At 39.9% G+C, this 22,533-nt stretch overlaps 3 protein-coding genes across 4 annotated transcripts; 2 read left to right on the forward strand and 1 right to left on the reverse strand.

Annotated features, from left to right (window-relative positions):
• Positions 1-255: 255 nt before the first annotated feature.
• LOC110713814 (protein PLASTID REDOX INSENSITIVE 2-like) lies at positions 256-8,094 on the forward strand. 2 transcript variants are annotated; one of them, XM_021892254.1, is made up of 3 exons: positions 256-599; positions 687-782; positions 7,687-8,094. In XM_021892254.1, the coding sequence occupies exons 1-3, from the start codon at positions 342-344 to the stop codon at positions 7,879-7,881; spliced, it is 549 nt and encodes a 182-aa protein (XP_021747946.1). In that variant the 5' UTR covers positions 256-341; the 3' UTR covers positions 7,882-8,094. The 2 variants fall into 2 exon arrangements, with proteins under 2 accessions (XP_021747946.1, XP_021747947.1); XM_021892255.1 differs by having other exon boundaries at positions 263-587.
• A 264-nt stretch (positions 8,095-8,358) lies between these two features.
• On the reverse strand, positions 8,359-11,114 carry LOC110713861 (uncharacterized protein YuxK-like). The gene is made up of 3 exons (XM_021892300.1): positions 10,748-11,114; positions 9,576-9,743; positions 8,359-8,830 (listed from the first exon to the last, which is right to left on the reverse strand). The coding sequence occupies exons 1-3, from the start codon at positions 11,040-11,042 to the stop codon at positions 8,607-8,609; spliced, it is 687 nt and encodes a 228-aa protein (XP_021747992.1). The 5' UTR covers positions 11,043-11,114; the 3' UTR covers positions 8,359-8,606.
• Positions 11,115-20,715: 9,601 nt separating this feature from the next.
• LOC110713786 lies at positions 20,716-21,417 on the forward strand. The gene has a single exon (XM_021892229.1). It carries the CDS (start codon positions 20,716-20,718, stop codon positions 21,415-21,417), a length of 702 nt encoding a protein of 233 aa, XP_021747921.1.
• The last annotated feature ends 1,116 nt before the right edge of the window (positions 21,418-22,533 follow it).

Raw genomic sequence — 22,533 nt, forward strand, 5'->3', positions numbered from 1 at the left:
TTAAATACTAAATTGAATTTAACTTAACTTATTGGAACTGAATTGAACAGAAAAATAATCTGAACATAACAGGCCCTAAGACTTATTGAAAGTAATTTTCTACAATTTATCCTATATTTTTATCCTATGTTCCACAAAAAACACGGTATAAAATTATTTTTAAACAGAGAGAATAGTGTACTGCGACTTCCGAAAGGACTCGTTGGTTAAGGACCTTAGGGAGCTGAATAGCTTATGTTAGAAGTTCATCTATTCATAATAGCATGTCATGCTAATATTGTATATTTCATATTTGTATTCTATGAAGGAGAGTTAAAAGATAAGGCGCAAAACCAATAAAAATGGCTTGGAGCCTTGCTCCTACTCTTTCAACATTTGCAATAGAAAATTCCTCATTCTTCATTACTTCTTCTACTTTTAATCCTTCAAACTTACCCAAAACTCTTAATTTCTCTAAAAATTGTACACCCAATTTAAAGCAACAATGGAATTTTCCCATACACAAACAACTTTATTCCTCTACACAACTAATTTGCAAGGCAGCTGAGTACAAATTCCCAGACCCAATTCCTGAATTTGCTGAATCTGTAAATATTTGTGTATTTTCTTTTATCTTGTTCATTTTATGTGCCATTTTTATGTTAATTGTTGTCTTATTTAAATTAAATTAAATTGGGGGTATACAGGAGATAGAGAAATTCAAGACCCATTTACAGAGGAAGTTGTCAAACAAAGATATTTTTGGAGATAAAGTGGATGAAGTTGTAGAAATCTGCACTGAGGTAATTAACCCAATTAACAAACTGTTATTTTTTGAATTAAAAGGTTGAATTTTGTGCAATTGATTATGAATGTTCATTAATTGAAAATTTTTCTGGGTAATTTATGTTGTGCGACAGCGGAAGCAAAGGTCGAAAACAAACAAGAAAACAATAAAGAAATTCAATGCAAACAATAAGAACAACACCAAGAATTTACGTGGTTCACTATCGATGTGATAGCTACGTCCACGGGCACCGAGATCGAATGATTTCACTATAAACTGCAAAGATTACAAAGATGATTCTTGTATTTCTCAAGAACGGCTCTCACTCTGTCTCTCTTTTTTAACCCTTATACTAATATTAGGGAGGTTTTATATTAATCCCTAAAATAAAAGATACTTGGGCAAAAAGATAACATAAAAGATAACTTTAAATCGTAAAATCCGCGTCTCCGCATTTTTCCTTCTCCGCCCGGTCAGACCGGGCAAGGTCTGCCCGATCGGGCGCGAGAAGAAAACTCCATACGAATGCTTCAACGTATCCAACCCCCACCGCCCGGTCAGACCGGGCAAGGTCTGCCCGATCGGGCGAAGGCTCGCCCGGTCGGGCGAAGGCTCGCCCGGTCGGGCGCGAGAGCAGCTTCTTCAACGAATTTGCCAGGCACCTCTTCTTCTTCCGCCCGGTCAGACCGGGCAATGTCCGCCCGATCGGGCGGACAAAGCTACGAAGTACGAGTCACCTAATATACTTATCAACAATCTCCACCTTGACGAGAACTCGTAGTCAGCAAACGACCCCATCAAGACATAGTGAAAAAACATCTCAAGCCAAACCCGATGCAGGACTCATGCATAAGCCATACATCCCGATAAGTCTTCAACCAAGACCCATCACATACTCGTCTCCAAGTATAACAACTCATAATGCTCCACCTGCATCACAAGCCCCGGGCAAGCTCCACCTTAATGCCAACACACCTACACCAGGAGCTCCCCAACTTCGCCCCTCAGGGCCTACTACATCACGTAGTAATCAATATTTAGCAAGTCTAAGCAATGTTTAAACTTGCTAAACGGAACAGGCTTAGTGAAGAAATCAGCCGGGTTGTCAGCAGTCCCAATCTTCTTCACCTTAATCCTCTTGTCAGTACGCAAGAAATGATACCTGACATCAATGTGCTTCGTCCGATCATGGTGTACTTGATCTTTAGCTAAGCAAATCGCACTTAGACTATCACAATACACTGTAGCAAAATCCTGTGCAATACCCAGTTCACCTACTAGGCCTTTGAGCCAAATAGACTCCTTAGCTGCAGAAGTTAAAGCCATATACTCAGCTTCAGTAGTTGACAACGTAACTGATGACTGCAATGTAGACTTCCAACTAACCACAGAACCACCCAAAGTGAACACATAACCAGTCACAGACCTCCTGGTATCCACATCAGCTGCATAATCAGAATCACTGTACCCAGTGACCAAGCATTCCTTATCATTCCCGTACACAAGACCAATATCAGCTGTCCCTCTCAGGTAGCGAAAAATCCTTTTCACCCCTTGCCAGTGTTCCCTCCCAGGTCGAGCCATAAACCTGCTTACAACACTAACAGCATGCGCAATATCCGGCCTAGTACAGACCATAGCATACATCAAACAACCAACCGCGTTTGCATATGGAACTCTAGACATATAAGACAACTCCTCCTCTGATTGAGGTGACATAGACAAAGACAACTTACAACTAACAGTAGTTGGCGTACTTATAGGCTTCGATTTTTCCATCCCAAAACGAGACAAAATCTTTTCAATGTAGCTTTTCTGAGTCAAGAAAAGCTTACCTCTAGCCCGATCCCTGTAGATCTCCATACCCAAAATCTTCCTAGCTGCACCCAAGTCTTTCATGTCAAACTCCGAGTTAAGCATCTCCTTTAATCTAGCAATATCAGATTTATTCTTTGTGGCAACCAACATGTCATCAACATATAACAAAAGATAAATCATGGAACCATTATCCAGCTTACTATGATACACACAGCAATCATATGAATTCCTGTCAAAACCTTGTGAAACCATAAAAGAATCAAACCTTTTGTACCACTGTCGGGGGGATTGCTTAAGTCCATACAATGACTTTAGCAATCTGCAGGCATAGTGTTCCTTTCCAGGAACTTCGAATCCTTCGGGCTGCTTCATCAGAATCTCCTCCTCCAAATCGCCATGAAGGAAAGCCGTTTTAACATCCAACTGCTCCAGCTCAAGATCAAAATGTGCTACAATTGACAATAACACACGGATAGAAGTATGTCGAACCACAGGTGAGAATATCTCAACAAAGTCAACCCCTTCTACCTGACTGAACCCCTTAGCAACTAGCCTAGCCTTAAAACGTATTTGCTCAGTTTCCGACAACCCTTCTTTCTTCTTGTAAATCCATTTACAACCCACAAGCTTCCTCCCTTCCGGTACCTTTACCAGTTCCCACACTCTGTTCTTGTAAAGAGACTGCATCTCTTCACCCATTGCGGCAAGCCATTGCGCAGACTCACTACAACTAATTGCTTGTTTATATGTGGCAGGTTCAAATGACTCTACATCATCAGCTACACTCAATGCATAACCTGTCATCGCATCAACACAGCAATTTCTTCCCTCCATCTCTTCAATCAATCTAACAGGCTTCTTGATAACTCGTTTAGGCATCTCAAGAATGGTGTCAGGTTGACTAGATGACCCCTGATTAGATTGCTCCACCTCATCCCCAGAGTTAGAATGAGTAGGAGTAATCTCAGGTTCAGGAGTACCCGGCACTGGAACATCAGCATCATCATCAATATATTGTACCCGAGGTAAATCAGCAATGGTAGACTGATGTACCTCAAGTACCCCATCTGTCTGTAATAAATTGTCTCCTTCCCTTCTCAAATCTGAAATCTCTGCATTTTTAATTGAATACATGGTGTTTTCATCGAAAGTAACATCCCTACTAAGAATGACCCGACCCTCCGAAGGTGAAAAAATTCTAAACCCCTTCACACCATCCCCGTACCCAACAAAACACCCCTTCTTGGCTCGTGGATCCAGCTTACCCTCAATAACATGATAATAAGCAACACAACCAAAAATCTTCAAATTCGAAAAATTAGGCAACTTACCACTCCAGATCTCAAACGGAATCTTGGAATCAATTCCAGAATGAGGACCCCTATTAATGACATAACAAGCTGTTAACACAGCTTCACTCCAGTACCTCCTCCCAAGCCCTGCATTAGAGAGCATGCATCGAACTCTCTCTAGCAGTGTCTGATTAACCCGTTCTGCTACACCGTTCTGCTGTGGTGTCTTCCTGACAGTATGATGCCGACCTATACCCTCATCTGCACAGAACTGATTAAACTCGTCTTTGCAAAACTCTAGCCCATTGTCCGTTCGTAGCTTCTTGATCTTCCTTCCTTGTCGATTTTCCACCAAAGCTTTCCATTGCTTGAAAACTTTGAAGGCCTCATCCTTTGACTTAAGCAACCTAAGCCATGTGTATCGGGACTTGTCATCAACAAATGACACAAAATAGTGGTAACCTCCCATACCTTCAACTCTAGATGGACCCCAGCAATCTGAATGGATGTAATCGAGCACTGCATCAGTAATGTGAGCACCCTTGCTGAACTTTGACCTGTGTTTCTTACCAAACACACAATGCTCACAAAATTCAAGGTTGGCAACCTTGACCCCGGATAGAAGACCCCTCTTGGACAATAGCTGCATCCCCTTCTCCCCCATATGACCAAGCCTCATGTGCCAAATCTTATTCATCTCCTGGTGAGATACAGATGCGCAAACCGCAGAACTAGGCAGTGTAACACCCTCAAAAACATAGAGGGTGTTCCTTTTGATACCCTTAAGTACCAACTCAGAACCTCTGAAAATACACAACTCCCCATCTGAAAACACACCATTGTACCCCAATTCATCCAGGGTACCCAATGAAATCAGATTCTTTCCTAAAGCAGGAACATGCCGTACATTAGTCAAAGTTAACCTCCGCCCATCAACAGTCCTCAACCTCATGGAACCAATACCTGTGACCTTACATGGAGCATTGTTACCGACTATAACCATACCCCCATTGCGAGGTTCATATGTATCAAACCAATCTCGACGTGGACACATATGGAACGAACACCCTGAATCTAGAACCCAGTTATCAGATAAATCATCAGACCTAGCAGAACTGACTAATGCTAAATCTTCCTCTGAATTATAGCTCTCATTCGGTTTCTCTTCAACTACAGCAGCCTGGGACTTGTTTTTCCTCACCGGACAATTATTCCTAAAGTGACCCGGTTCTTTACAGTAATAACATGTTTTAGTAGTAGTTTTACTAGATCCATCCTTGCCGTTTCCAGCACCCGACCCAGCATTGTTCCCCTTGTTAAACCCCTTATTCTTTTTAGACTTTCCGGACTTAACAAACAACCCACTACCATTATCCCCATTATCACTCGTAGCTTTCATTCTGAGTTCCCTAGTATGAAGTGCTGCCTTCACTTCTTCTAAGGTTATAGAATCCTTACCAACAACTAAAGACTCTACAAAATTCTCAAAGCTAGACGGTAGAGATACAAGTAAAATCAACGCAGCATCCTCATCATCAATTTTAACATCTAAATTACGTAAATCAAGCAAAATAGAGTTAAGTTTTTCTAGATGTTCCCGTAAGGAAGTACCTGACTGCATCCGGAGGCTAAACAACCGCTGTTTCAGTAATAATTTGTTGGTCAACGACTTAGTCATATACAATGACTCCAGCTTCAGCCACAATCCAGCCGCCGTTTCCTGATCAGCAACCTCCGTGATGATTTGATCATCAAGACTAAGTAATATGGTAGAGTGTGCCTTCTCTTCCATAACTTCTAACTGCGAGTCAGTCGGTCCGTCTCCTGACTCCGAAGTAGTACTCTTTGGAGCCAACGGACGCCATATCTGCTGTTGTTTTAACAGAGCCTTCATCTTAATTTGCCATAGCCCGAAACTATTTTTCCCGGTAAACTTCTCAATTCTTATTGTTGAATCTCCTGCCATTGTTATCTTCAAGAAACTCTCCAAGGATTGAACCTGAGCTCTGATACCAATTGTTGTGCGACAGCGGAAGCAAAGGTCGAAAACAAACAAGAAAACAATAAAGAAATTCAATGCAAACAATAAGAACAACACCAAGAATTTACGTGGTTCACTATCGATGTGATAGCTACGTCCACGGGCACCGAGATCGAATGATTTCACTATAAACTGCAAAGATTACAAAGATGATTCTTGTATTTCTCAAGAACGGCTCTCACTCTGTCTCTCTTTTTTAACCCTTATACTAATATTAGGGAGGTTTTATATTAATCCCTAAAATAAAAGATACTTGGGCAAAAAGATAACATAAAAGATAACTTTAAATCGTAAAATCCGCGTCTCCGCATTTTTCCTTCTCCGCCCGGTCAGACCGGGCAAGGTCTGCCCGATCGGGCGCGAGAAGAAAACTCCATACGAATGCTTCAACGTATCCAACCCCCACCGCCCGGTCAGACCGGGCAAGGTCTGCCCGATCGGGCGAAGGCTCGCCCGGTCGGGCGAAGGCTCGCCCGGTCGGGCGCGAGAGCAGCTTCTTCAACGAATTTGCCAGGCACCTCTTCTTCTTCCGCCCGGTCAGACCGGGCAATGTCCGCCCGATCGGGCGGACAAAGCTACGAAGTACGAGTCACCTAATATACTTATCAACAATTTAGGTGACTGTCTGAAAATTTTCGGGTTATTTCAAAGTTTGATAGATAATTTATGGCATTGTTGTAGATTACATACATATTCTTGGAAACTTATCAGCATGCTCTAGTTATATACCCTGCCTCAGCCTCTCAAGTTGGATGAAAGAATAATTTGTTTTTTTTTTTTTTTTTTTTTTTTTAAGGGGGTTTTGTAGTTGTGAAGGCATGCTGTGTGAATAAATCAAAACTTCTAAGCGGATTGAAGCTTCTTATAGTATTCTAATCAATAAGTTTTTTTCATTATATTCAAATTTGTATGCTACACATAAAGTGTAAAATATGTAGGATTTGAAGTTGGTGAAAGATTTTGGATGAATCGTAGGCATTAGTCATTGTGTAAATGTGTAATTTATGCTTGTATACTTTACTGTTAGACGTCGTTTCAGTGGCTATTTCAACAATAATCTGATTCAGTTGCTACAGATTTTACATGGTTCTACTGCAAGATGTAATATATATGTATAGTTAAAAGAGAGGAAGAATGGTAGGGGAATGTCGAGTTAGTACTTCTGTATTCTTCCCCAGATGTGCACCACATGGAGACAGAAAGTATGAGATAACAATATATAATCTAGGAACAAGGTCTGACTGCTCAGTTCATCTGGCCAAATGCCTTGTAGAGTGTTATCGAAAGACTATGGCAGAAGATGCTGAAATATCCCTGAATTCTTTGGTTATCCGAGAGATGATATATACTTCTCAAAGATAGGTTAAAATTTAAAAGATCCAATCTCGGGCTTTTATAGATATCTGTAGCATACGTAGTGGTGTTTTGGGGTGTTCAGGTTACTTAGAGAATTAATGTATGTTTCAAAGAAAAATCCATGAGTTTGGATGATTTTGTTCACCTCTGAGATGGGGTTAAAATGACTCAAGGTTATCCTGCTATACGCAATGAACACCTAGTAAACATCAATCTGGAATTCCATCACTGGATTTGCTTAGAAGTTCTTTCTGTTAATCCCTGTTTCACATGTATCCTGACTCTGAAGGATTATATGTTTCTGACATTGTGTACTTTCAATACTCGTTTGACAGTTTCCTATGATGTGTTTTTAGTTTCATTTAAGTTATGATGTAATCAGGCAAGTAACTGCTTTCTTATAATGTCAACAGATCTTGGATAACTTCTTGCACTCAGAATATGGGGGACCGGGCACTTTGCTAGTGATTCCTTTCATTGATATGGCTGATACTCTGAATGAACGCGGACTGCCTGGAGGACCTCAAGCTGCACGGATAGCTGTTAAGTGGGCTCAAAAAAATATAGACAAAGACTGGGAGGAATGGACAAGCGGGAATAGCAAGTAATGCGAGTAGTGACTAAAGTGACCTCTGGGACCTGAGTAAAAGTAATTTGAGATAGTTATAGGCAGGAAATTTTGATATAGCTTTGCTATCAGAATATTTGAAATATGATACTGTTCTTAGGAATGTAGAGCTAGCAAATGTAGCTTCTGTTGCTGTTAAGTACTTCATAATTACATTTAATGACGTTTAGCAATAGCTAGAATCATTAGCTGATGTTCTCTTCTATAATTATTTTTTACATAGTACAAAGAATGCTGTCCAATCCCCTCACATAATTGCATGCTTAAAGTTTTAAAGGAGTGATCATATAACTCTGTTCAATTTGAGAATGAACCAACTAAATGCAGGATTGCGATTTGGATGTTCTCCTGCAACATTTAACAGTTGATTCAACATTGGTAAATGAATATTAAAAAGCCATGTGAAACTTTGGAGTGGTGTTGATAGTCGAGTTAGACCAAATTAATAAGCCGGAGATAGTATTTTGCCCCAATCAGGCAGAAAATCAACAACTTGAAAAACAGAATTTCATTTTACACTAGGTTACTTTCAGATATTTTACCTTATTTACAAACAAAAAAACTCTGCCGTGGTGTAGGCCGGCCTACCTTTCATTCATTCTACTATTTACAACTTATACAAGTCAATCAACTAAAACAAGAGATGAAAATGGACAACTGTGTAAAGATGCAGTGATAAGGCACAACTACATTATGCAAACCCAACTAGATATCTGACTGAGGTCGCTCCAGAAGTTCTTCCCTGTCAATAAATCGCTTAAGCAACTCCGGTTCCTTCAAAACAAGACATTCCTTCTCCTTTCCGCACCAGTCATAGCGCCGTTTAGCAATGTAATCATAGACAGCATCCCTTACTGGAGTGGGAATTACCAAGAGAGAGCTCAGCGCTGAATAGGGAAATGGCAAGTATGACATAACTTTCAATGCAGCTGCAACATATTCAAGCCCCGATGTTAGAACACTATTTGACATGGCAAACAGTGGCAGATAAATTTAAATTAAACACCATGACCAGAAAGCGATTAAGACACAAATTTAACCAAAGACCACCACCAAATATTACCTCCAAAGTGACACATTAAAAAAAATTTAACTGGTCACCATACAAATCACAAGAACCTGATAGGCTGATAGCATCACAACACAAGGTCTACCTTCAAGCATGCTTTTGTGTTCTAAAACCCCCAATTCTGAAGACTACTTTTATACTAGTTTCGCAGACCTATTGAAATTTGAGACTTTGTTTCGAAGTCATAAAGCTAGTTGCCACAGACCAAATGAGTCGTGAACCTAATTGGTTTGTTTACCTGATCGACTATATCAAACAAGCAATGACCAAAAGGGATAACACAATCCTGTCCGAAAAACTGACAACTGTCAAAGGCTGCAATATATACTAGTCATATGTGTTCATCCTTTTACAATTACATAAATCTGTTTCAACCTAGCGCAGAAATTTAATAAATAAGTTGGAAAACAATTTCAATAATAAGCCACATCTGGAGAGAACGCGTGAACAGCAAACAGATGGTATACATACAACACTAAGAAGAATTCTACGTATCGAAATTGAGATTAAAGTGACAAATACTTGGCTAGTTAAACAAATAATAAATCAATAGTTCATATCTTATAAGTTAATGCTACATACTACAGGAAGATGAGGGTCCTAACCTGTGGAAGCTTGATGGTATTGGCCTAAACCTTCAACAAATATAAAGCGGCGAAGCACATCCTTTCTTTCCACACCACAAATTTCCATATATGGCTCAGCAGTCTTAGACTGAAGGCAACAGAACTTAATCTTCTCGTACTTATCAGCTTTGATAATCAATTTCACACCTGCAAACAAATGAAAAAGAAAATTAATCCTGTTATGTAATTCACCTAAAATAGACAAGTCACATTGCTTGTACCTAAAACAAATGTACGGTAACAAGTCCAATCAGATAGGTTTAGGTCACCTTCTGAGGCAAGTCCATGTTCAAGTGATTTTAGGTCATCTTTAGCAATAATTCTCACAAATTCTATTTTGAAGGTTAGAAGATTTTTGTTGTTGAACTCGGGTTGAGTTTAATTTACGGATCGAGTCACCCTCTAGCAAGCCTTATGCCCATGTATGCATAGAAGAACAGTCAATAATTCAATAGGAAATGATATTAATTTCGGTCACCAAGAAATTTACTTGGTTCTAAAATGTACACATTGATGCTTAGTCTATGTGATGTAACATCACATTATGCAATTCTATCAAGTACAGTGCTACAGTCCATTTGTCTAAATAATACAAGTACTCCCTCCGTCCCTTAATTACATTCCTACTTCTAGCATTTATTCCTCACATAACAAAGAGAAGTAGGAATCTAATAAAGGGACGGAGGGAGTACATTTTAATTCGACAATCAAACCAGCTAATACAACTCGCAAATAGCCACTATGTATTATTCTGCTAATTGACAGGCATTGCTTAGTCTTATACCAGAAAACATATAACAGCTCCTTATCACTTGTAAAAGGTAAAACAAGAACCTAATTTTGCAATAAAGAAAGAGTATATTGGGGTAAACACAGGAAAATGTGATATTAAACAAATGACCATTAAATTTCATCTCTTCAAACACCAATTAAGGAAAATTCTAGGGAAAAATAGGACCAACATCCAAAAATAATCAAACAGAAATTAATCGAACAAGCAATTGTGTCAATTTCAATTCAAAACTAATTCAAATCATTCAAAACTTATGAATCAAACTACAATTTTGTTTAACGAAAACATAAAAAAGAATACCAAAAATTGAAGAAAACAACTTTTTCAGGCGAGCAAGAGATATATGAGAGAGAAATACCGGTGTGACAGAGACGACAAACGCCGTCAAAGACGACGACACGAGGTTGAAGAAGAGTGGGCATGACAGCAGGTTTAACAACGCTAACTGGAGAAATATGGAGGTCTTCATCATCGTCATCGTCGGCGACGAGATCAGCTACTGCTCCGGCGGGGTATGATGACTGCGGCGGCGGAGGCGATGGTGACGAAGCGAAGAAAATTGCCGGCGCCGACTCCGGCGAAGGTATCGGCGGTGGATTGGATTTGAGGGTGCGAGATCGAAGTAGAAGGTTACGCATTTGAACAAAGGTCATGTGGTCATACCCTTGATTTTGGAAAAACTGAGAAAATGGAGGGAGAAAACAGAAATGAGGGGAAATTTATTGGAATGTTTAATTTTCATTAGGAAAATGTGTGTAGAACTACCCGGAAGATAGGGTGATTTTGTTAACAACTATCCATTTTTTTTTACTAGAGTGTACCCGTGCAAACTGTACGGGAATATATAAGAAAAAATATATTTCAAATGTGAAAAGTTGATTTTGATGTTCTAATTTAGACTTCAGCTGTAATGGTCGGTTTTGGACTGGTCGGTTTTGTTGAACCCTAATTAGCTCTGTTGTATTGAGTATTAATAATAATCGTATTGATAATTAATGTGCTGACACCTGATGTGCTATGATGAAATATGATATTCCTCAAAAATCAAGGTCTTACTCTTTTATGTCGGTGGGCACACAATGCTATTATGGGGTTTACTTTTTCAAAGTTATAGAGGTTACCCGTTCAGTGTTATAGGAGTTACTCGTGTTACTCGGTTAGTGTCATATGGATTAGTGTCTTGCTATAGGAGTTACATACTTTGTTCTGTTGCAAGTAGTTATTCGCTGAGGCTAGTTGCACAAAAATGTGTTGTTCATTTTTTTGTTTTTAAAGAAATGGAAAATGTTGGAGGGTAGTCCCTAAAAATGCAATAATTGAAGGGTTGGGGATTTAGAGTACTATAATTGAAGGGTTGGGGATTTAGAGCACATTTTTATTTTTTTTGATATGTTATACTACGTACCCAAGAAAACATACACACATAAATTGAAAGGTTAGTAGTAGTCCCATAAAAAAAAAAAAAAAAAAAAAAAAAAAAAAAAAAAAAAAAGAGTGAATGGGTAGTTGTTGATTTTTTTTTTTTTAAATGATATAAAAAAAAAAAAAAAAAAAAATCTCAAATGCATGAGAGTTGAGGATTGGGGATTTGGAGGGCTCTCATTAAGTGACTCTACAATTATAATATAGATTTGTTTATAACTACCCGTAAGATGGAAAACGTTTGGGTAGCACTACCCAATAACGTTAAACGTTTTCCGTCCATTTTAGACGTTAGTGGGGCCCAACAGTTAACTTAACCCTCCAAAATTAATTCCCCCAACTACCTTTTCTCTCTCCTCTTCAATTTCCCTCCATTATCACTCCACTCTACCCTTTCACTCTCTTCATTGACCTTCAACCAATTCTGACCTAAGCAGCGAATATTCAACATCATCTTCGTCCCTTTTTCAGAAATTCGTAGCCCTACCATCCTTGTCTTTGCTTTATCTCTCTCTTCCAACTCATGTTTTAGCTTTTTTGGGTAAGTTGGTTTAACTGAGGTAATCTACAGAAATGGACAAAGGGGAAATCGAAGTAAATACTCGATCAATTGACTGCAGCAAAGGGAGGACCTTCAAGGTACATTGGTGTTTTCACCATAAATTTCTGTCCTTTTCCATAAATAATGAAGAAAATTAGAAAGCCCTAATTATTTTAATACTCGGATATGGAACCCTAATTTTTTAATTGATAAAATTGGTTGGACAATTAAACAATTGAAATGCTTTATCATATAATTAATTAACAATAAACTACAAACTTTATTTAGGTTGTTGTTGAGCTTAGATAATTGTGCAACTGTTGCTTGGTTGCTTTGCCCTGCTTTTTTTTATTCTTGTGCATGTTGTTTGACTGAATGGGTGTTGAGCTTACAGAATTTATATTATATCTGTTTCTTGGTGTTGGTATTGAAATAAGTTCTTTCATGTATGATGTAGGGAGCTTCCAGAATATGTTGATATGAATATCTGGGTTGGGGGGATTTGAATACAGCAAGGGTAGGACAACCTATGTTAGGGGAGGAATGTTTATGAGGATGAGTTGTTGGTTGAAGGAAATGAATGTTATGAATTTGAGGAAGTGGGTAATATATGCATATGATTTAGTGTGTAGTAGGGTACCCCAACATTTCAGTGTGTGGTACAGATTACATGGCAGAAACTTGACAAATGGAAGGAGGAAGGTGGAGACATTTGATGACATTATTAACTTGGTCAACAGTAGGGATCTGAATGATAGAGTTATAGTTTGGGCCTTAGTTGAGAGCTCAAACCCAGTCCAGCCTATTGAACATGGCCTAGTATGAAACAATGGGAAAAGAGGACTGATTTGATGCAACCTACACCCCCTGTCATGAGAAAAATGCCAGGAATACCTTCCCTTAAGAAAAGGAAACAAGAACAGGGTGAAAGGGAAGGAGCTGAGTCATCCCAAAAGCCTAAGAAAGCACCAAAGTGCTCTAACTGTGGAGTCCCAGGCCATTACAAGAACAAGTGCAAGAACACAGCACCACCCAGAGATGTTGATAAAGGTGGCAGACCTCCATCAATGGAGCCTTGGAATGTACTTCAAAGAAAGAAAAATTGGGACAGAGCTGTGAAAAAAGTTGGTTTTTGCATTATTTAGTTACTTATTATGACATGCTCTAATAAGGTTTGTGTTGTTGCTTTGTGTGTCAGGGCAAGAATAACCCTGAAACTGGGGCTTCCACATCCCAAACTGCTCCTGGTCAGGCAAGCTCACAGGGTGTAGCTCCACCACAACCAAGTCAAGCAACCCAGCCCACCCAATCTCAGCCTCAAAGGAGTGCCACAATGAAGTCCAAGGCAACACCTTCAACAGCCAAGCTACCAATTAAGTCAAAATTGAAGAATCAGCCAGTGTGGAAGCCCTAGATTAGATTTATATGCTTTGGTTATGTTCTGGATTTTGTGTTAGTTATTTTCTGTTTTTATGAACAATCTTTCTATATTTTGTGGGGCTACATGTACTTCAACCTTGAATTAGATTGATGTAGCCTGTTTTTTATTAAGTGATGATGAACAAATCCACTTAGCCTTTGTAATTATTTTGGAACTTGAAATGCAAGGCTTATTTTTTATAATTGTGCACAAATTATGCCAAATTTAGGCAATGCAAAAGGAAGTGTTCAAAGCATAATTTCATTTCGTGGTAATAACAATAATACAACCTACATGTATAAAGGTTAGCATTTGCACTTTGCTTACATTCCAAAATCTGTGACATATGCCACTCATAAAGTGCAAATGTAGTACCAATCATTACTAAATTGCCTACTACATCATAGTCTTCCCTAAATAACCTAACATCATTCCAATTACAACAACTACCACCAGCTGCATTAGTCCTGAAATGCCACCACAGTCACCTGCCTTTGCTTTCTTCATAGCAGCACAGAGTGTCTTGCATTTCTTGGTCAGTCTCTATTTTTCACTCTCCACCCTTGCCTTTTGATCTTGAAGCATGCAAACTTGTTGTTTCAGTAAACCAATCTCATTTTGCATTAGCTTTTTGTCCAACACTAGTTGATTTGTAACAACCCTCTACCACTCAAGTATTTCTTCATCAATCCATTTGAAGAATTTGTATCCTCTTCTACCATATGCAGCATCATAGAATTTACAGGCCAAAAATCTTCTACCAGGGTTTTTAGTAGTCCACGATGCCTCCAATTTTGGTGGAATGCCACAACTGCACTTGTTGGGATGATATTGCATACATGAGTGGTATGATGAACTCGACATCCTACCATTAACAATGTCAATTAGTTATAAAAAGTAGTCAAAAATGCTTCACAATTCAATCTTTAATCCTAAGGGACCTAAACCATGGACTTAATTGAATCGCTAAACCCTAGAAATCGAAACCCCCAAATTCGATTGAACCCATAAACCCTAATTACAATCAGAATTTGAAACCCTTATTCTTTAAATTGCATTCAATTAAACTTGTAGACAAATGCGAAAAACAATAATATAGAAAATATGTGTGAAAGATTACCTGATTTTTCGTTCAATTGCTTGAATTCTTGAATCTAATTTTTTAAATTGAGAAGGGAGGGAAACTTAAGAAGCAATTGAAGAGGAGAGAGAAAAGGTTGTTAGGGGGAAGTAATTTAGGTGGGAAAAGTGAACTGTTGGGCCCCACTAACGTCTAAAATGGACGGAAAACGTTATTGGGTAGTGCTACCCAAACGTTTTCCATCTTCCGGGTAGTTGTAAACAAATAAAAAAAAATGGGTAGTTGTTAATAAAACACCCTATCTTCCGGGTAATTCTACACAAATTTTCCTTTTCATTATTTTTGTTAGAAGGATTTATTTGGATTGCTTTGCTTTGTCTCCAAGTACAGCAATAAGGTTCTATTACTCACCTAGAGGGCTAGGCTAGACATTGGTCGACAACTCGACACTATGTCAATTTGGGTTAGTGAGTCGGGTTTAATTAGAGCGGATTAAGTTGAGTAAAGTCAGCTAATCAGGTGACTTTAAATTTGAATCATGCATATGTGTCCACAAGAGTCGAGAAATAAATCAAATTCTTTTAGTATTGAAAATTCTAAAGTGATCAAGTAAAAAATAACCACCATAAACTATCCTATGCGGCAAAATGTAGCCCATAATAATAAAAAGTGTATAATTAAGATCAATGTTGGCAAACTAGCCCCTCCTTCCCCCGCTGGCACGACCCCTAACTCCTCAACTTATCTAAATGAACATACTTATGTTCGTATTCAAGTTCATTTATTAAACGAGCTTTAAAATTTGTTCAAGCTCGGCTCATTTATTAAATAAATGAACCTGAACGAGCTTCAACTAAATGAACCTGAACGAGCTTCAACCGAGCTCAAATCCGAGTAGTTTATTGATCGGCTTGGTTCATTTACACCTCTATGGTCATGGTAGTCATTGTTTTTACCGTGACAACCCATCTAATCGCCTAAGGGTGCTTATGAGACGAGATAACTCGCAAGCTACTTGAGTTCGACTCGGTCAAAATTCGACTCGTCTCGAGCTCGAGATTGACTCAAAATGTTAACGAATCGAGTAGCTCATTACTCAACTCAAAAGCTCATAAAAAGCTAGAATTCCTGTATATAATATTATATTTACTAACAATTAAAACATTTTGGTAAAAAAAAACTTTATGTTCCATTAATAATTAATAAATAACATATCTAATTCTCCCTCGAAAGAAAGGGTTTTCTCTCTAGAAAGTGGGGTTTGGCTGCCGTTCTCGACGGCTTTCATTGATTTTGTTCTCGTTTTCTTTGAACTATGGCTGACGATATTCTGGAAAAATATGCTAATTTGAGATTGGAGGAAGAAGATAGTGGAGTTGTTGACTTAGGGGCTGTTAATTCTCAGCCTTCGATAGATAAATTCCATTTGCTTTTGATCGGACGGGTAGTGACGGAAAGACCATATAATGTTAAGGCCTTCAAGAACAGTATGACTAAGGTTTGGGGATTAACTAATAAGATTGTAATTAGGGTCTTAGGACCTAATCTTTATGCCTTTCAATTTTTTCATTGGAGGGACAAGGAAAGGGTTCTTAAAGATTGACCATGGTGCTTTGATAATAAATTGCTAGTCTTGAGGGAAGTTGATGGTGACGAGCAACCTGAGTAGGAGTCGCTGGTTCATGCTCCGTTTGGGTGCGTATAAAGCATCTTCCTTTTAATTGTAGATCAGATGAAGATGTGAAGGAAATTGTGGCAGGTTGGGGAGATATTTTAGAGGTAGAGAAATATCTTTTGGGGCTTGATAGGTTCCGGCGTGTGAAGGTAATGATCAATATTACTAAACCTTTGAGAAGGGTGCAGCGAATCAGAGACAAAGGGGGTAATGTGATCACTCTGGAATTTGCGTATGAAAGGCTACCATATTTCTGTTTTGCGTGTGGCATTATAGGTCATTCAGAGAAAGATTGTTGCCTTGTGTCGGAGGAGAGCAAGCAAGTAAAGCTGGGATGGGGGAGGTGGTTGCGTGCCTCGCCAAGAAAAGGGAAGGTGAAGGAGGATGAAGAGTTAGAGGCTGTTTTGGGAGTGCTGAATCAGCTCTTTGTTACTAAGGAGTGTGCGAAATTAGTTTCTGATCATGAGAAAGAGGCGAGAGAACTGGAGACGGTAGTGAGTAATGAGGGGCAGTAGCCTATTATTGTAAGGAGTGAAGAGGTAAGTGATGTGGGTGGTGCAATTACTCGGGGTTCGGAGAGTGTGGAGAAGGGGGAGGGAGAGAAGCAGGGGGTGAGTGTGGAGAGTGGGCAGGGAGAGCATGTGAAAATTAAAACTGGAAGTTCGGGTAGTGGTAGGACGTGGAGAAAAATTATTAGAGATAAGGATTTATTTGATAGTCATATGATGGGGGAGGATCGAGTTGTTCTTGGAAAGAGGGGAAGAGAGGTGGGGTTAGGCTTGGAGGAGGGGACGGTGGTAGGGACTAATAATGAGACGGATACTTCTTCTGGATTGCGGGTGGCGGAGACTGTTGCAAGGTAGTCCCGCCGAGCTCAATGAGTGTGTTAAGCATTAACTGTAGAGGATTGGGCAACTCCTCTGCAGTTAATAATCTCCGAAATTTAGTTCGGAGGGAGGCCCCGTCTCTTTTTTTTTCTGATGGAGACGAAACTTAGTGTGGTGAAATGCGTAAAATTCGAGATAAATTGGTGGGTTATGAAGGGTTGCGGTTGATAGTCAAGGTAGATCAGGTGGGGTTGCTATGTTTTGGTTGTGTAGTATGGAGGTGGAGTTAATCTCTATGTCTGTTCATCATGTGAGTGTTTTGGTTAAAAAAAAGGGGCAGGGGAGGGGATTTGGAGGCTCTCTGAATTTTACGGGTGGCTGGAGGTGCAAAACCGTCATCTTTCTTGGAAGCTTCTTACTGAATTAGCAAATGGTGGTGGGGAGCCGTGGGTTTGCATAGGAGATTTTTAACGAAATATTACTTGATTCAGGGAAGATTGGAGGTAGAGACCGGGCTCTTTGGCAGATGGAAAGCTTCCGTTAGGTTGTTGATACGTGCCATTTGTGTGACATTGCATATACGGGGTATGCTTTTACCTACAATAATGGGCAATTGGGTGAAGATAATGTCCAATGCCGTCTTGATAGGGCATTAGCGGATCAACAATGGATGACTTATTTTCCGAAAGCAAAGGTCTTCAATCTTGAACGTGAATGGTCAGATCATGCACCAATTAAATTGTTTCTTGATGAGGAGTTGGGTAATACTTGCAACAAGGAAAAGCCATTCCGATTTGAGCAAGTTTGGGTGGAGAATGATAGGTGTGAAGGTGTTGTGAGGAACGGTTGGCAGCTAGGGGGTGGTACGGTTGAGGGGCGGCTGGCTTCTTGTGCGGCTGAGTTGAAGATGTGGAGTGACAGTGAGTTTGGGAAGATTTTTAAGGAGATAAGAAAAAGAAGGAAGAGACTAGCTAGCTACACTTAATAAGGGGAGTAGTACTGAAAGTCAGGTTCGGGAGCGAATAAAGGTAGTCAAAGAAATCAATGACTTACTCCATGAAGAGTTATATTGAAGACAAAGATCAAGGGCAATTTGGCTTACTGTTGGTGATCGTAATTCAAGCTTTTTCCATAGGAAAGCTTCGCAACGTCGCCAAAAAAAATAATATCAATTGCCTTGTAGCAGAGGATGGAGTCAGACATAATGATGAGAATGGTATTAGCAAAGTGGCAGTTGACTATTTTCAATCCCTTTTCACTTCTTCTATGGGGTCGAATTTGGATGAGGCACTAAGTGGAATTAACTCCCGTGTTACTAGTGAAATGAATGAGGGTCTTTGTGCCGAGTATACAGCGGATGAGGTGCTTGCGGCTCTGAAGCAATTGCATCCGATCAAGGCTCCAGGTCCGGATGGTATATGTCCCCTTTTTTTCCAAACTTACTGGCATATTGTTGATCCTGCGGTTACTACCCTTGTGCTTGATGTGCTTAATGGTGCAATGATTCTGGAAGATATTAATAAGACCTTTATTGTTTTAATTTCGAAAACAAAATCCCCTGATAAAATGACCGAGTTTAGACCTATTAGTCTTTGCAATGTGGTGTATAAGTTGATTACTAAAGTGCTAGCTAATAGATTAAAGGTCTTTCTTTCGGATATTACTTCTTTGAATCAGAGTGCTTTTACCCCAGGGAGACTCATTACGGACAATAATTTGGTGGCTTTTGAGGTTTTCCATCATATAAAAATTCGAATAGTAGTAATGGGACTATGGCTCTGAAGTTAGACATGGCAAAAGCTTACGACCGTGTGGAGTGGGGATTTTTAAGGGCAGTCATGATGAAGTTGGGTTTTGCTGAGAGTTGGGTGGATCGTGTTATGCATTGTGTGTCCACAGTTACTTTTTCTGTCCTTATAAATGGGGCACCTTCGGGGGAGTTTACTCCATCTAGGGGTTTCGACAAGGTGATCCTATTTCCCCATATTTATTTATTTTATGTGCGGAAGCTTTATCTGGGTTGTTAAATAGAGCTGTTTTGAATAGTAGTCTTCATGGGATCAAGGTGGCATCGTCGGCTCCTTCTATTTCGCATTTATTATTTGCAGATGATAGTATTATTTTTTCAGGTGCGAATGTTGAGGAGGTGAATACAGTTCATAATATTCTCAATATTTATGAATTGGCGTCGGGGCAAAAGGTAAATCTTGATAAAACGACAGTGTCGTTTAGTAAGGGTGTATCGGAGGATAAGAGAAGGGAGTTGGCGGACTTGATGGGAGTTAAGTTGGTGGATATTCATGATAAATATATTGGCCTTCCCACGGTTGTTGGGAGGTCTAAGAGAGTTATAACGAAGGGTGTTAGGGAAAAATTATGGGAAAGACTACAAGGGTGGAAGGGGGAAATGCTATCCAAGGCGGATCGGGAGGTGTTGATTAAGGTCGTGGCCCAATCTATCCCAACCTACGCGATGAGTGTGTTCAAATTCCCCTCTTCTTTTTGTGATGAATTGCGTTTGATGGTGTCGAATTTTTGGTGGGGTCAGAAAAAAGGAGAGAGGAAAATTCATTGGTTGTCATGGAGGAAGTTATGTGCACCGAAGGCTGCAGGGGTCTTGGCTTTAGGGATTTTAAATTGTTTAACTTGGCTTTGTTGGCAAAGTAGGCTTGGAGGATTATGCAAGAACCGAATAGCTCGGTTGCGAGAGTATTGAAGGCGAAATATTTTGCTCATGGGGATTATCAGCAGCAGCTTGCACACCTAGCAGTATGGACTTAGCATCCCAGTTTGGCATTGTCCATGGATTCCTGGTACTCAAACTAGAAAGGTGATCTCTCCCATTTTGGATGATAGAAGGGATTTAAGGGTGTGTGATCTTATTCATTTTCCCACTACTTCTTGGAATGTCCCTTTGATTAATGAGCTCTTACTCCCTTTTGAAAGAGAAAGAGTGCTTAGCATCCCTTTGAGTTTTCGTCTTCCCGAGGATATAATCTGTTGGGATTTAGAGAAAGATGGCAATTATTCTGTTCGTTCAGCATACAAGGCAATATTTGGTGATCTTAATTGTGAAAATGTGGTTTCTTCATCGCTGCCTACAAAAATCTGGAATAAAATATGGCATTCGAATGTTCTTCCGAGAGTAAAGATTTTCTTTTGGAGGGCTTGCAGGGGAATTCTTCCCACCTCACACGGGTTGAGCAAGAGAATTCGAGATCGTGTTGAAGTGTGCAGCGTTGTTGAGCATTAGAGGAAACCGAGCTGCATTGTACGGCAGATTGTGTGATTGCCAAATCCATTTGGGAGGAATGCGAGCTGAAGGATATGATAGGTGGGGCGTTTCAGAATTTCATAGACATGGCTATGTCATGTCTTGATAGCCTCCCTGCTGTTGATCATGCCTTGTTTATTACGACATGTTGGGCTATCTGGAATGCGAGAAATCGATGGATTTATGAAGGTGAGCAATGTGATCCGAAGAAGTCGATGGAGCATGTGAAGAAGGTTATTGGTGAGCTAGCTAAGGATGAGGTAGGGGCTAGTTCTGGGGGCAGTCGTGGTCAGCAAAGTTGGAAGCCTCCTTCTGCGGGACGGCTGAAATTAAATGTTGATGGTGGTGTGAGAGAAGGGTTGGGTTCGTCTGTTGGTGTGGTGCTGCGGGATGCTAATGGCGTTGTTGTTCTGGCTGCGTCTTGGATGTTCGAGGATAGATGGGAGCCAAGTATTGTTGAAGCTAAGGCCATACTTCTAGGTGTGCAAGCTGCTGCTGATTTTGGTGCGAGAAACATCGAGGTGGAGAGTGATTGCTTAGGGGTTTTGAACGCAATTAAGGCACAAGTGAGAGGTGACAGTAGTCTACATTTAATTTTCGATGATATTTATCATGAAATTCGGTCTTTTGATTTTGTTTCGTGGAGTTTTACTCATAGGGAGGGGAATAAAGTGGCACACGAGTTAGCTCATTGCTTTCCGTGGGAGCCGGGTAGTAGAGTTTGGTTGTCTAATTTTCCTAGTTGTATTGTTCCTCTTTTGGATTTTGATCTCCCTACTAATGAATGATTAGCCTTTGGGGCTTTACTTCAAAAAAAAAAATTAATAAATAACAATTATTTATATACTCATATGTATGATCATACATGTACTTCTCAAATGACGAAATTAAAGAGAATGAAGAAATGTCACACTAAATAGGAATATACTAACACGGATCAAGTTGCAAGCTACTCGAGATCGACTCGGTCAAACCTCGACTCGATTAACTTCAACTCAATATGTTAACGAGGCAAGTCCAGCTACCCCAAACTCGAACTCGGCTCGCATCATAAGCACCCCTACCATGCCATTTGCTACTAAGTGTGAGAAGTCAATTTGTCCATGTTTGCTACGTATTGTGAGAAATGATACATAATTGCCTCAGGAGTTATAGATAGGGATGTCAGTGGAGCGGGTCAAGTAGGAGACCCGCCCCATCCCGCCCCAGTGGGGCGGGGATGGGTCTTGGTTTGGCGGGTAGTGGGGCGGGGATGGGGATAAAAACCATACCCGCCATAGGTGGGGCGGGGGTGGATTTTAGGTTGTACCTGCCCAATCCCCGCCCCAGCCCATCCGCCCCACTTCGTACCCGCCCTATTCCCACCTTATACCCACATTTATATATCTTTTAAAACAAATTCTATACTTTTATACTATTTTATAAAATATTAATTATAATACTTTGTAATACACTTATATTATAAACAAAAAGATGTGTAATATTTAGAATGATTTTTTTTTAATATAATCTATATTAATTATGTAGGATTGTGTATTTGAAAGGTGGGTCTTGGGGGGGATTAGGCGGGTCTTTGGCAAGGGTGGATATCCAAGTGGAGGGTGGGGCGGAGATGGTTTTGAAATTTTACTCACCGGGGCGGGGATGGGGATGAATTTTAGACCCGCCGCGGGGATGGGGATGGGGATTAAAATGTTAGGTGGGGATGGGGATGGGAATGGGAATGCCAACATCCGCCCCGCCCCGCCCCATTGACATCCCTAGTTATAGAGCGTCAAATACATAATTGTCCATGAAACTATTACTATAATAAGCAATAATTTTTTGACAATTTGTCAATCAGCCTTGTAAGCTCAAAAAGATCAAAAAAATACTCCTTTCGTCCAAAAATAAGTCGCATAATT

This window comes from Chenopodium quinoa, unplaced genomic scaffold (genome assembly GCF_001683475.1).
Source record: "Chenopodium quinoa cultivar QQ74 unplaced genomic scaffold, ASM168347v1, whole genome shotgun sequence".
Lineage (NCBI taxonomy): Eukaryota > Viridiplantae > Streptophyta > Magnoliopsida > Caryophyllales > Amaranthaceae > Chenopodium > Chenopodium quinoa.

Coding starts and splice junctions, on each gene's coding strand:
- LOC110713814 (XM_021892254.1), top strand. CDS start 342: ATGGCTTGGAGCCTTGCTCCTACTCTTTCAACATTTGCAATAGAAAAT. Junction 600..686: donor CTGAATCTGTAAATATTTGT/GTATTTTCTTTT, acceptor GGGGGTATACAG/GAGATAGAGAAATTCAAGAC. Junction 783..7,686: donor TTGTAGAAATCTGCACTGAG/GTAATTAACCCA, acceptor TAATGTCAACAG/ATCTTGGATAACTTCTTGCA.
- LOC110713861 (XM_021892300.1), bottom strand. CDS start 11,042: ATGACCTTTGTTCAAATGCGTAACCTTCTACTTCGATCTCGCACCCTC. Junction 9,744..10,747: donor TTGTCGTCTCTGTCACACCG/GTATTTCTCTCT, acceptor ATTTGTTTGCAG/GTGTGAAATTGATTATCAAA. Junction 8,831..9,575: donor ATACCATCAAGCTTCCACAG/GTTAGGACCCTC, acceptor AATATGTTGCAG/CTGCATTGAAAGTTATGTCA.
- LOC110713786 (XM_021892229.1), top strand. CDS start 20,716: ATGGCTATGTCATGTCTTGATAGCCTCCCTGCTGTTGATCATGCCTTG.